The following is a 12,793-nucleotide window of genomic DNA, read 5'->3' as shown; positions in this document are numbered from 1 at the left end:
AACGGCTTGAGCTGGGACACATGGAAGACTGGATGAATTCTGCTGTCCGCCGGCAACTCCAGCTTGTATGCCATCTTGCCAATCTTGTCGAGCACTACGAATGGCCCGAAGTACTTGTATGCCAATTTTGCACAGGGCCGGTTCGCCACTGATGACTGCGCATAAGGTTGGAGCTTGAGGAGAACACTGTCGCCCACCTCGAAGGAGCGCTCCGTGCGATGCTGATCGGCCTGCTTCTTGAATCTGTGTTGGGCACGCAGAATGTGATCTCGCAGCCTTGCCGTGTGCACGCCCCAGTCCCACGGCTCACCGTCGATCATGGGCATCATCTTGTCGTCCCAGAGTGTCATGGCGCCGAGGTTGGGCTCGATGCCGTACAGAGCTTTGAAGGGGGAACATTTGATCGAGGAGTGAAACGACGAGTTGTACCAGAATTCAGCGGTCGGTAGCCAGCGACGCCATTGCCTGGGCGCGTCGTGCACCGTGCAACGCAAGTACATTTCCATGCACTGGTTGACGCGTTCGCTCTGGCCATCCATCTGGGGGTGGTATGCAGTGGAGAAGAGCAGCTTGGTGCCCGCACTGGCAAAGAGCTCGCGCCAGAGAGCGCTGGTGAAGACGCGATCGCGGTCGGAGACGACGGAGCTTGGGATGCCGTGCAGCTTGACGACGTGATCCCAAAAGACCTTGGCCACCTGAGGAGTTTTGAAGGGATGACGAAGCGGAATGAACAACGCTGATTTGGTGAGGCGATCCACGACCACCATGATAGAATCGAAGCCCTCCGATGGCGGCAATCCTTCCACGAAATCCATGGTTAGGTCGCGCCAGGGAGCGATCGGCACGGGCAAGGGTGCGAGCGTGCCCGCCGGCTTGGACTGCTCGTGCTTGGCGTGCTGACACACTGGGCACTGCCGCACATAGTCGGTGACGTCGGTCTTCAAGCCGTCCCACACGAAAAGCTTCTTGATGCGCTGGTAGGTGACCGTTGCGCCGGAGTGGCCATCGACCGCGCTGTCATGCACGACGCTGATAATCTTGGTGCGCAAGGCCGTGTTCTTGCTGATCCACAAGCGCTCATGCTTGCGGATGAGTCCCTTGTAGAGCTCGTACCCGTCGTTGTCGGGACTGTGGATCACGAGTCGTGCCAGGCGATCCTGCGCCTCGGCGTCTGTGGCATAGGAGTTTGCCACCTCTTGAACCCATGCGGGCTGGCAGATGGAGAGCGCATCCAGGTTTAGAGACGCACCCACGCGAGAGAGAGCATCCGCAGTGCCATTGTCGCTGTCGCGACGATAGCGGAACTTGAATTGGAGTCCCACCAGCTTGGCCATGGCCATGCGCTGCAGGTCGGTGGTGAGCTGCTAATCTTGCAGGTTGCAGAGGCTTTTGTGATCCGTGACGATGGTGAACGGGCCCCGTTGCAAGTACGCACGCCACTTTTCGACGGCCATCATGACGGCGATGAACTCCTTCTCGTACGCCGACAGCTTCTGATTTCGCACTCCCAGGGCCTTGCTGAGAAACGCCACCGGGTGCCCTTCATGTGCCAGCACCGCGCCCACGCCCGTGTCGCAAGCGTCTGTCTCGATCACGAACGGTCGTGCGAAATCTGGGAGCGCGAGCACCGACGCGGTCACCATGGCGCGCTTGAGGAGGTCAAATGCCGCCTGCGCTCTCTCGGTCCACTCGAAGCCCTTCTTGGTGAGCAAGCTTGTGAGCGGCTTGGCCAGGATGCCGTAGTGCTTGATGAACTTGCGATAGTAGCCGGTGAGGCCGAGGAAGCCGCGGAGCTCGGTGGCAGTTGAAGGGGTTGGCCATGCCACCATGGCTTGTGTCTTCTCCGGGTCCGTGGCGACGCCGTCCTTGGAGATGATGTGACCGAGGTAGGAGATGCTATCTTGAGCAAACGAGCACTTGGACTCCTTGGCGTACAGCTGGTGCTCGCGGAGCAGAGCGAGGACGAGGCGAAGATGCTCCAGGTGCTCCTCCAAAGTTTCACTGAAGATCAAAATGTCATCCAAAAATATGATCATGAATTTACGCACGTACTTGGCGAAGATTGCATTCATCAGGCACTGGAACGTGGCCGGTGCGTTCGTCAGCCCGAACGGCATGACCTTGAAGTGGAAATGGCCATGGTGTGTCTTGAACACCGTCTTCTCTTCGTCGCCTGCGCGCATGCGAATCTGGTGGTAACCAGCGCGGAGGTCTAGCTTGGAGAAGAAGGCTGCTCCAGCCAATTCGTCGAGCAGCTCGTCGACGATGGGCAGTGGGAATTTGTTCTTGACCGTGGCGTCGTTGAGCCTGCGGTAGTCGACGCAAAAGTGCCAGGTGCCGTCCTTCTTCTTGACAAGCAGCACAGGCACGGCAAAGGGCTCATACTGTGCTCGATGACACCTGACTCGAGCATTTCGCGGACTTGGCGCTCGATCTCGTCTTTCTGTAATGGCGAGTAGCGGTACGGACGTGAGTTGGCGGGGCGCGCGTCGTCCACCAGGGTGATTGCGTGATCGTAGCGGCGGTGAGGAGGTAGGCTCTTTGGTTCGGCGAACATGTCGGCGAAGTCCGTCAGAACGCTTTGAACACTTGAATGAATTTTGGTTGCAAGTGGCTCGGTTGCGCGGGGCAAATCCAGCACGGCCATGTACCAAATGTCATTGCCGGCGTGCCATTTGCGCAGCTGCTCGGGCTCGATCTCCTCCACTTGCTCGGGCTGCTTCGGTCGAACACCTTGCAGGGTGATCATGGCGCCCTGGTGCTCGAAGGATAGCGTCTTGTCTAGCCAGTGGCAGCTCATGGGGCTGAACTGCTCTAACCAATCCATGCCGAGCACGCCGTCGTAGGCGCCCAACTCCAGTTGACGCATGTCGGTGGTGAAGGTGTGGCCCTGAATCCACCAGTTCAGCCCTTACACCATGCTGTTGCAGGTCATGCGTTCACCGTTGGCCACGCGGACCTCCACGGCGGGCACGGGAACAGTTTGGGCATGCACGCGCTCGGCGAACGCCTGGGAGATGAAGCTGTGCGTGCTCCCTGAGTCCACCAGCAGCAGCATGACTTGATTGCCGACGAGCGCGCGTAGACGAATGGTGCGTGGCGACTCGGTGCCGGCGACCGCATGGGTGGAGAGCACGCATCACTCGGGTTCCGGGTCTTGATCAGCCGGTGCGTCGAGCAGGTCCAGAGCGTGCACCGCGCCGTCGCTCAGTACTTCTCCGTGGTCGCCCACCTGAATCGTGAGGAGTTGCGTGGCCGGCTTGCATCGGTGGTCGCGGGAGTAGCGATCACCGCATTTGAAACAGAGTCCGTTGGCGCGGCGGTGCTCCCGCAGTTGCCGCTCGCGCGCCAGGTCGTCGTTGGGGGCGGCCGCGCCGCCTGGCCGTGGCGCCCCCATGTCTCGAGGAAGCGGCAGTGGCGGTGGTGGTGGAGGGGTGGTCGCCCCGCCGGGATGATCCGCGGTCGAGCACGTTGCGTGTTGGCTTCTTCTTCGATGATCCGGGCCAACACCGCAGTGCGCGTAATGTTGGATGGCTCCTGAAGGTGAACTGCAGCCCGTATCTCGTCGCGCAAGCCCAGCAAGAATTGGGTGATGAACAGCTTGGGGTTGAGCGACGCGTCGAGGGCGAGCAAATGGCACATGTGGGTCTCGAACGCCGTCCGGTACTCGGCGACGGTGCCGGTTTGGCGTAGTTGCAGCAACTTATGTATCTCCATCTCGAATTCATCAGGCGTGAATTCGGTGATGATTGCCGCAGTGAACTCCTGCCACGACGGCGAGCGATGAGTCTGTCGGTACACCTGGTACCAGTGCGCGGCGTGGCCGTCGATGTAGAGCGACGCCGTTGTCACCCAGCTGTGTGGAGGAACACGATAAAGGTCGAAGTAGGTGATGCAGCGGTCGATCCAGAGGCTGGGCGCGTCGCCGTCGAAGTGCGGGAAGTCGTGCTTCGGTGGCTTGACCGTGTACTCCTCACGCTGTCCGGTGTGCGCGTCGCGGCCCGCCATGAACACGTTCGTCTGCCCCACGCCCGCGTAGGACAGGGCGTGCCGCGTGGGTAGCAGCGGTGGGCCGTTGTTGGCGAGGCGGACGGCTGGGCCTTGAGGACGAGCGCCGTGGTCGTGCTCCAGCGAAGTCACCGCAGAGGCTTGGGTGTCGCCGTCATGGTGGTCGGCGGTGTTCGGGCGGTGGTGATCGGTTGCGGGCGGCGAAGGTGGTAGCTCACGCTGGTGATGCCGAACTTCGTCGACGTCGGCTTGGGTGAGGTCCAGCTGCTTGCGGATGTGCGCCAGATCCATGGAGACTTGCGTGTTGAACGCGATCTGGGCCTCGCGCTGCTTGTCGCTCGCAAGCGTGGTCTCGTCGAAGCGCCTCAAGAGCGCCTGCAGCATGGTTTTGAGCTCTCCCGTGGATTCCGACATGGCGGTGATGATGTGACAGGTCTGGGCGGAAGGTTTGCTGGGCGGCGCCGTCGCCCTCGCTCCAAATTAGGCCAACCCCGCTGGGGATTTCGAGCGGATCTCGCCGGAGCAAGACCGCACCCGCAGCGGTGGATGTTACGGCGAGATCGAGAGGATGTGAGGGCAACGAAATTTCTAGGGGCCAAAACCTGAGCTCTGATACCAACTGTCACGAACTCATCCTCGCAGGATTGGATTGGGAGGGGAAGGGGATGAGATCGAGACTTAGGGGAGAAGGTTCTCGCAAAGGGAGGAGGTACAGATTAGGTGGGAGAGGTTCAGAATTCAGTATACAATTCACATGCCCTGTCTACTGGCCAACAGCTGGCTACATAGCGGTGCTCCACTTGTCCGCCTGGCCTGACTGGTAGGCCCGTGCCAACTGGCCGGAAAGGACCCGCCATCACGCGTCCACCGCATCACCTCCTGGCGATGCAGGTGTGACATTCTTTGCCACACATGCCTACTGTTATACAATCAAAACCGATACCACAGTTTGCTACACTTGAGACAAACTTGCGAGAGTTTTCTGAGTTAATGGCATACGAGGTCTAGTTTACATGAAAGGAATCTTGCCATCAGTGTGGCTGCAAACCAAACATAAGCTAACTCAGTCACACTTATCTAACTTGTGACGTGGCAAAGTGTGACAAGTTTAATATGTCATCCAAGCACGCCTTTAGCAATGAAGCAATGGCAACCCGTACGTAAGCCCCTGTGCACAGTAACTGAAAAGATTAGGCACATTTGCCAGCTATGCCAGTTTTGGAAGGCTGGAAGCCTGCAAGTACTCCATCTTCTCTACAATGTAGTGTATATAATCTTTTTTTAAAATCAGACTTTGCAAACTTTATAGAAAAAACTATTTATATCTACAGTATCAAATATAGAACTGCTTCTTATAATGAATCTAATGATATATGCTTAGTATTCTAGATGTAAATGTTTTCTCCCAAAAACTTGATCAAAGTTTGAGAGGTTTGATTTTTCAAAAAATCTATATGCACTACATTATAGAACAGGGGGAGTGTTTCTTAGTGTCAGAATCGACATAGTTATGGTGAAAGAGAAAAGTGTGATAAATAAAGACCTGGCTAGTACTAAAATACTGCCAAACTACCATCTCCGTTTTTAAATATAAGATTTATCAAAGATTTCAATGCGGAACCATACGGATATATAAGGATATATTTTAGAGTGTAGATTAAATCATTTTGCTTTGTATGTAGTCTGTATTAAAATCTGTGAAAAGACTTATACTTAGAACACGAGGAAAATAAATGTTTTCGGGCCATATAAAAGCTCGAAAAGCCAACAATGAAAAGGAAGTTTGGAAAGCTACTTGCCTTGGCGTTTTAATAAAAGTTAGGGCGGAGGGGAAACCCCTTTGATTTCAATTTTTTTTGGAAAGCTATGCGTACAGAGAGGAGAAATGGGGACAGCTACCATCTCTTCGATTCTAGACTCCTATGTTCTGACTGCAATATAGCACCTGGAAATATTTGATTTACCCACACAAACACGACAGCACGTACGGTAGCTTCAGGAATTGCAGCATGCACACTCCACTGGTGATTACCGAAGAAACAACTCTCAACATACAGTAGTACTTTTCACCAAATGGTCTCAAGCTTTCAGTATCAGCCCTCGCATCTTAACGGAGAAAAGTGATTCTGAAACATTCAGAAAAGTATTTTGGCAGCAGAGGGAGCGGTTTACGGCGGCCAGCGGTAGGTAATTTCACGATAGCTCCATCTGTTGCGGGCCAGCAGCAGGGATTTGTTGTGCCCGCAACACAGATGGTGTTGCGATGGTAGAAAAAGTTAAAAACAGTTCAACCGGTCGCAACACAGCAACACGAGCGCAATGTGACTCATGTTGCAAACAACTAGGCGCTGTTGAGATCAGGTGGCTGCCAATCACGCCATCCAAGGTTACTAAGGCGACCGGTCCGATCCAAAACATCACCCGCCAACGGGTGCTGTGCAAGTTTTAGGATTTTTTTCTGGCAAGTTTCTTGTGCTGGTACAATAAAGAATTTGCTCGTAACTTCAACTTGTTTTCTCCTAACTGTGCATCAACACTGAAGTCTCTTTATTGCAGCAACTCCAACTCCACTTTTGTGTCAGGTCATGCTTTCAGTGTGTAGCTGGACCTTAACTGTCTTCGGCCTGAAATCAACTGTCATACACACAAATCAAGATGACATTTGCTCAAATAAATGACAATCGACTACTCCCTCCTTTCCGGTTTATAGGACTTATCTCAAAATTTTAGTTTTTCCATTTTATAAGGCTCAATTTGGTTGTTCTCCATCACATGTTCAGACTTCAAGGTGCATTAAATCATTGCATGCAAGTATTAAGAGAAAACTGACCAATGCATGCACTTTATGCATGCATGCATTGCAATTAATGCATTCGTAAACATAATTTTTTGAGAAAAATAAAAGCATTAATTGGGTGCTTTTGCAAACTACAAAAAATATTCCACCACTCATCATCTACCTTGGTTTGTGAGATTTTTAAATTGAGCCTTATAAACCGGAAATGAGGGAGTAGAAAATACTAGCAAATATTGTGCAAACGAAGGAGCTATTATTTCAGTGGACAGTGAAATTAAAATGGCATTATGAATGATGCTCACCAATGAACACATATGCTAAGGACATAAGAACGGCATCCTCGCAGATGATGAGATTTTTTAAACTAGTGCTAGAGTTTCTGAATGAAATCCTCCCTGACTGCACTAAGAGGCAAACATCTACCCTTCTCGCAAGCACCGGTCGATAGCGGTGGCGCACGGCCGCGTGCCCATGGCCTAGCCAACAATGCTCCTCGGTGAGCCTTGTTATTATGTTTTACATTCGATCCAAAATGGATAGGGTTCCACTATAAAAAAATAACGGAATAAAACACAGAGTCTCACGATATAACATCCTGTTGCAGAAACGAAAACCCCCAAAAGGATAGGTTTCCAGATGCCCAGCAAAAGCATCAGCCTTGCTGCCGCATGCACCGTGAGCCTTGTTATGGGCAGGTATTCAATCCGCATGAGCAACAAGCGCATAGTAACACCATTTTTTGCAGTAACCTTGTTGATTTGAAACCCTAGCTGATAGCAAAGACCACAGTAGCTTTTATAGTAACACCATTTCTTACAAACGCCATGGAAGCTTCTATAGTAACACAAATTTAACAGACGCCAAAGACATATCTCGATTCTGGACTTGGCCTACCATGTTTTTATGGCATTGCCGGTTCTTTACTGGTTTCGGAAGGCTTCAAACACTTAGCAATGAAACAATGGCAGCCCACAGGTAAGCCCCTGTGCACACAGTAGCTGGAAAGATTAGGCACGTTTGCCGGCTATGCCAATTTTGGAAGCCTGCAAGTATTCCTTAGTGTCAGAATCCATAGAGTTCCAGTGAAAGAGAAAAGTGTGAAAAATGCTGCCAAACTACAACACACACGGGGAAAATAAGAAAATGTTTTCACGCCGTATAGATCTGGAAAAGCTATATTTTTCAATAACGGAAAGGAAGTTCGGAAAGCCACGCATACAGAGAGGAGAAATGGGGACGGCTACCATATCTTTGATTTTGGATTCCTACGTTCTGACTGTAATATAACGCCTGAAAATATTTGATTTACCCACACAAACACGGCAACACGTACCATAACTTCAGGAACTGTAGCATGCGCACTCCACTGGTGATTGCTGAAGAAAAAACTCTCAACATACAGCAGTTAACTTTTCACAAATGGTCTCAACTTTTCAGCAACAGCCCTCGCATCTTAATGGATGAAAGTGATTCTGAAACCATTCAGAGAAGTATTTAGGCAGCTGCAGATTACCAAAAAATTAAAGAGGACGGAACATAACGGTATTTTGGCCATTTGCTAGGTGAAATACACACCTTCTACGTTTGACTAGCTGCTGTCCTCCATGATTTTACCAAGTAACAGTTTACTTGAGTGGCACAAAAGGAAGCTTTTTATATCGAACAGTTGCAGTGCTGCACAAAAACTGGGAGGATCACTCAAAAATATTAAAGCTTGGATCAAGATGTTTTATGTAGAACACTACCAAAAGGTATGTATCCTGTTCCTACTGACCATTTTCAGTTCACTCTTGATCAACCTTTCCAATCGCCTCAAGTATAGATGAATATGTAATAAGATCATAGTCAAATCCTAACGCATTCATCTCTTTCATCAATTTAGCTGCCTCCTCAAACATGCCTGCGTGACTCAAGGCACCAAGAACAGTATTATATGACACAGCATCTGGTTTTATTGCAGACTGTTTCATATTAGAAAGCATCCCCATTGCACGATCAGGACCTCCTGTTTTTGCCAGTGCATTCAGGATAATATTGTATGAATTGATATCAGGAATACACCCATGGTCTTGCATTCTTCTCATTGTAGTAAGGGCTTCATCAAGCATGCCTGCTCTTGCCAATCCAGACATGAGGGCGTTGTAAGCATAAACATTAGGAGTGCAACCAAGTCTGTTCATCTCTTCAAACAGATCTACAGCATCATCAAGCCGCCCAGCCTTCCCTAAGTGTTTTATCATCACCGCATACACTCGAGCACTAGAGGAGCCACAATTTTCTTTTAGTTCCTGAAATAGCTCGTGTGCAAGATCATACCGTTTGGCTTTTCCAAGAGCATCAATCAGGCTGCAATATGCTGCTGGACATGGAGGGAAGCCCTTTTCATCCATCTCCTCCAGCAGCATCATAGCCTTCTCCGTCCTGTTGGTTTTGCAGAATCCATCAATCAAGATTGAGTAGGTGAATGGACTAGGGGAGATTCCACTTTCCTTCATTCTCTCGAACCATGATGAAATCTCAGAAATACGAGATTTAGATTCAAAAAGTGCTTTAATTATAGTGTTGTAGGTCACCACGCTAGGAATACACCTTAATGTCTTCATCTCCTCAAACAACTTCATAGCATCATCCAAACGACCAGCCTTACCCAAGAAATTTATCATATTGTTAATAAGAACTGTGTCTGGCCTGCAGCCTTCTCGTCGCATTTCATAGAAGAAGTTATATGCTTCATCAAATCTCCCAGCTTTACCAAGTCCCCTGATTAATTCAGTGTAAGTAAACACATCTGGCCGGCAGTACTGATGCCTCATCTCTTCAAACAAACTCAATGCTCCATGAACATTGTCCAATTTAAAGAGCAAAGCCATTAGCATGGTATATATCTTAGCAGTTGGCTGCATTCCATTGTCCTTCATCTCATTCAACAACCAAATTGCTGAATCCTGGCGACCAAGTTTGCAGAAAGCAGAAATGAGTGCACTGTAAGTCACGGTGTCTGGGAAGCATTGGCCCTCGTTGCTCATCTCATTGTAAAGTTCATGCACTTTCTCATACTCCCCCTCATGCATTAACATGATTATCATGCTATTATATGCCTGAGCAGTGGGTTGACACTTTCGTGCCTTGATTTGGTAAAAGATTGCAACTGCCTTACTGATCATCTTGGCATTCCCCAGCATCCGGATGATGTCTGATAGCTCCATCGGCGTGACAACACATACAGGATTCCGTACCATTTCTTGGATCATTTTCCACATTTCACCATACTGCTCTACTACCTCTAAACAACGTATCAATGCCATGTAAGTGGATGTGTCGTGTTCGTAATTCCTCTTCCTTGCTGCCCATCTGAAAAATTGCATCTTCACACTGACCCCGACATCGGTTTTCATAACCTCTCTTACCAACCAGTGATCAACTTTCATCATTAATACCTCCAACGCCTTCTCAGCATCAGGGCCCCACTTGAATATCTTCAGGATCCTAATGAATCTCTCATCCATGACTCGTATGGAATGCGTGTACCTTGGTCCAGTGGTTGCTACTGCCTCCTCACTCTGACGAACCGGGGGCTGGAACATCTGGACAATCTCATTCTCTGCGCCAGTAATTCAAGATTTTCAAACAAAATAAAATAAGGCATTAGTATTAAAAATGGCATTTCATACAGCAACACAGATCGTATGCTCAAAAGTAAAATTAAAACAACAATCGAATCCAGCACACATGAGGACTAATCTCAGAAGGAAGTAATTTATTCTACCTGACTAAGGTAACTGTTACAAACGGCTGCATCAGAACATGATTTCACTCAAGTTAGCAGTACAAAGAAAGCTGATCTGACGTTGTAATACGTAATGATATCATAGCAACTAACAACAAAGGTCAGGTTCCTGAAACCCTTCCTAATTTCCGCTGGAACTTATGACAGAGCCCACGCCTAGCACATTCTTAGCAAACCGAAATAAAGGGGAAGCGTGGATGGGTGGGGGTGGGGGGTATGTGTGCCACCTGTTTGCTTTACCCTCCACGCGAGGTGCGGCGACGAGGAGATGCCCCGGACGGCGAGGAGGCGCGCCATCTTCGGCGGCCGGCGGCCGGCGGCTTACGATACGGCGGGCGAGGAAGAGGAGTGGGTGGGGATGGGCGCAGGGGTTACGAACGGGCCCTGCAGGATGTAGGTGGAGTCAGATTTGGGCCGTGGGGCTGGGAGCCCAACCCGGGCATCGTGGACTTTGATCGATAAAGCTCGGTTTAACCCCTAAAGAAACTAAAAAAGCATGCTCAACTGAAAAAATATATTAACTAGGCATGCTTTATCTTTAAATTAGGGGATTTATTTGTGGTTGGGACTGCCTAATGATCCACTTGTTATAGCTGTAATCATACGTGTTGATCAATAAAGCCTAGCAATAATTTTTTTTAGGCTTCAGAGTTCACATCATAGTAGAGGAACCAAAAAAACGGATGACCGTCCCCGCTGGCAACTCAATAACACGCGAGCCTCCGTCCAGCGATCCCGAGTCACATCGCAACTTCAAGCCCAACCTAGGGTAGCCACCCCCACGTCGACGCCACCGCCTTCCCCACTCCCGCTCCGTCCCTTGCGTGCCGACCCGATGGCTTCTTCGGCGCCAAGGCTTCCAGTAGCACGTCGACCGCCATCATTGCCATCCTTCTCCCCAAGTATCGTGTTTCAAAACCTCGTACTTTCATCCTTTCATTCCGATGTCATGATCGATCCCGTTTCTTTCCTCGTTCTCTCATTTCTGGGCATCATCTAGGTCACATCGTCGTCGGTGGCGCTGTGTTTCTCCACCTCATGTGTCTCGCCCTCTCATGTCGTTCTTCTTCCATGCGCGACATGATTGTTGATGACCTGAACTAGGGGGTATTTACAATATCGACTCCCGGCCAGGTGGGCCGAGTCGAGAATCCCCTTTTGTTTGTTCCGTCCTGGGCCACTTCAGGCATCCCTGACACATACAAGGAAGGTTACACAAGACTTGGCATATAAGACAAGGACTTCTTTCCACCAACATAGCTGATCAGGACTCCTTTTATCCTAGGCATCTAATACATTATATAAGTCGAGGTCAAACTAGTCTATAGATCATTAGAATCTTACACAATAATCTCATGATAGATATTTATACTCTGTACTATACCCCAATACAATAAACACAAGCAAGGTGTAGGGTACTGTCTATTTGAGAGAGTCCGAACCTGAGTAAAAATCATTATGTCTTTGTTATCATCGTTTCAGGACGCATAGCTTAGAGCAACTCCAATGGGGCGACCCACTTCGTCCGCGGCCGTCCATTTGGGTCGGCGCGGACAAAAAAGCCGGCCCAACGCGCCGACCCAAATGGACGCGCGTCCGCTTTCGTCCGCCTGCCGATCCATTCCGGCCCATTTTTGAGGCTGATTTGCGTCGGCGCGGACACAAGACAGACGCGCGCGCTCGCCCTCTTTCCTCACCGGGCTCGCTGGTCGGTGGCACATTGGATTCACACACTCGCCCGCCTGCTACGTCGCCGATGCCACCGGCCATTTTTTCAGATTAAAATGGATACATAGATAGTTCTAGTGTACAGAGATAAAAAAAAAGACCACTACTCGTCGTTTTCTGACTCCGACTTGGTAATGTCCTCCTCCGACGTTTGAAGGTAGGCGTCAGCAAGCTGCTCGTCTTCAAAGTCCCAACCCGACGTTTCTTGTAGCTTCAGTTTCAATTGAGCTGCCTGCTTCCGCGAACGCTTGTCCTCCCGATAGGCGGCTCGCTCCCTCCTCCTCGCGTCCCTCTCCGATCTCAATTGCTTATAGAACTCGCGCTCGTCGACGATGTCCTGCGGGTAGCCTCCTCGCCACAACACCAAGGCTTCCACGTCCTTCTCTGCGATGGCGAGGCGACGCTGCCGCCTCCGATGGACACGACGATCCTCGTCGGTGAAAAGCCGCGGGAGAGGCGCCAGATCCTGCGCC

General features: G+C 50.4%; 1 protein-coding gene across 2 annotated transcripts; it reads right to left on the bottom strand.

Moving 5' to 3' along the window:
* Positions 1-7,282: 7,282 nt before the first annotated feature.
* LOC125509583 (pentatricopeptide repeat-containing protein At3g16010) lies at positions 7,283-11,034 on the bottom strand. Of its 2 annotated transcripts, none has more exons than XM_048674578.1 (5): positions 10,820-11,034; positions 8,580-10,406; positions 8,381-8,490; positions 8,139-8,277; positions 7,283-7,848 (listed from the first exon to the last, which is right to left on the bottom strand). In XM_048674578.1, the coding sequence occupies exons 1-2, from the start codon at positions 10,887-10,889 to the stop codon at positions 8,590-8,592; spliced, it is 1,887 nt and encodes a 628-aa protein (XP_048530535.1). In that variant the 5' UTR covers positions 10,890-11,034; the 3' UTR covers positions 7,283-7,848; positions 8,139-8,277; positions 8,381-8,490; positions 8,580-8,589. The 2 variants fall into 2 exon arrangements, with proteins under 2 accessions (XP_048530535.1, XP_048530534.1); XM_048674577.1 differs by having other exon boundaries at positions 8,381-8,479; positions 10,820-11,033.
* Between the last annotated feature and the right edge of the window lie 1,759 nt (positions 11,035-12,793).

The sequence above is a fragment of the Triticum urartu genome, chromosome 5 (assembly GCF_003073215.2).
Source record: "Triticum urartu cultivar G1812 chromosome 5, Tu2.1, whole genome shotgun sequence".
In the NCBI taxonomy this organism is placed as follows: Eukaryota; Viridiplantae; Streptophyta; class Magnoliopsida; order Poales; family Poaceae; genus Triticum; species Triticum urartu.
Note: the sequence above shows the minus strand (reverse complement) of the source record. Positions and strands in the feature narration are given on the sequence as shown.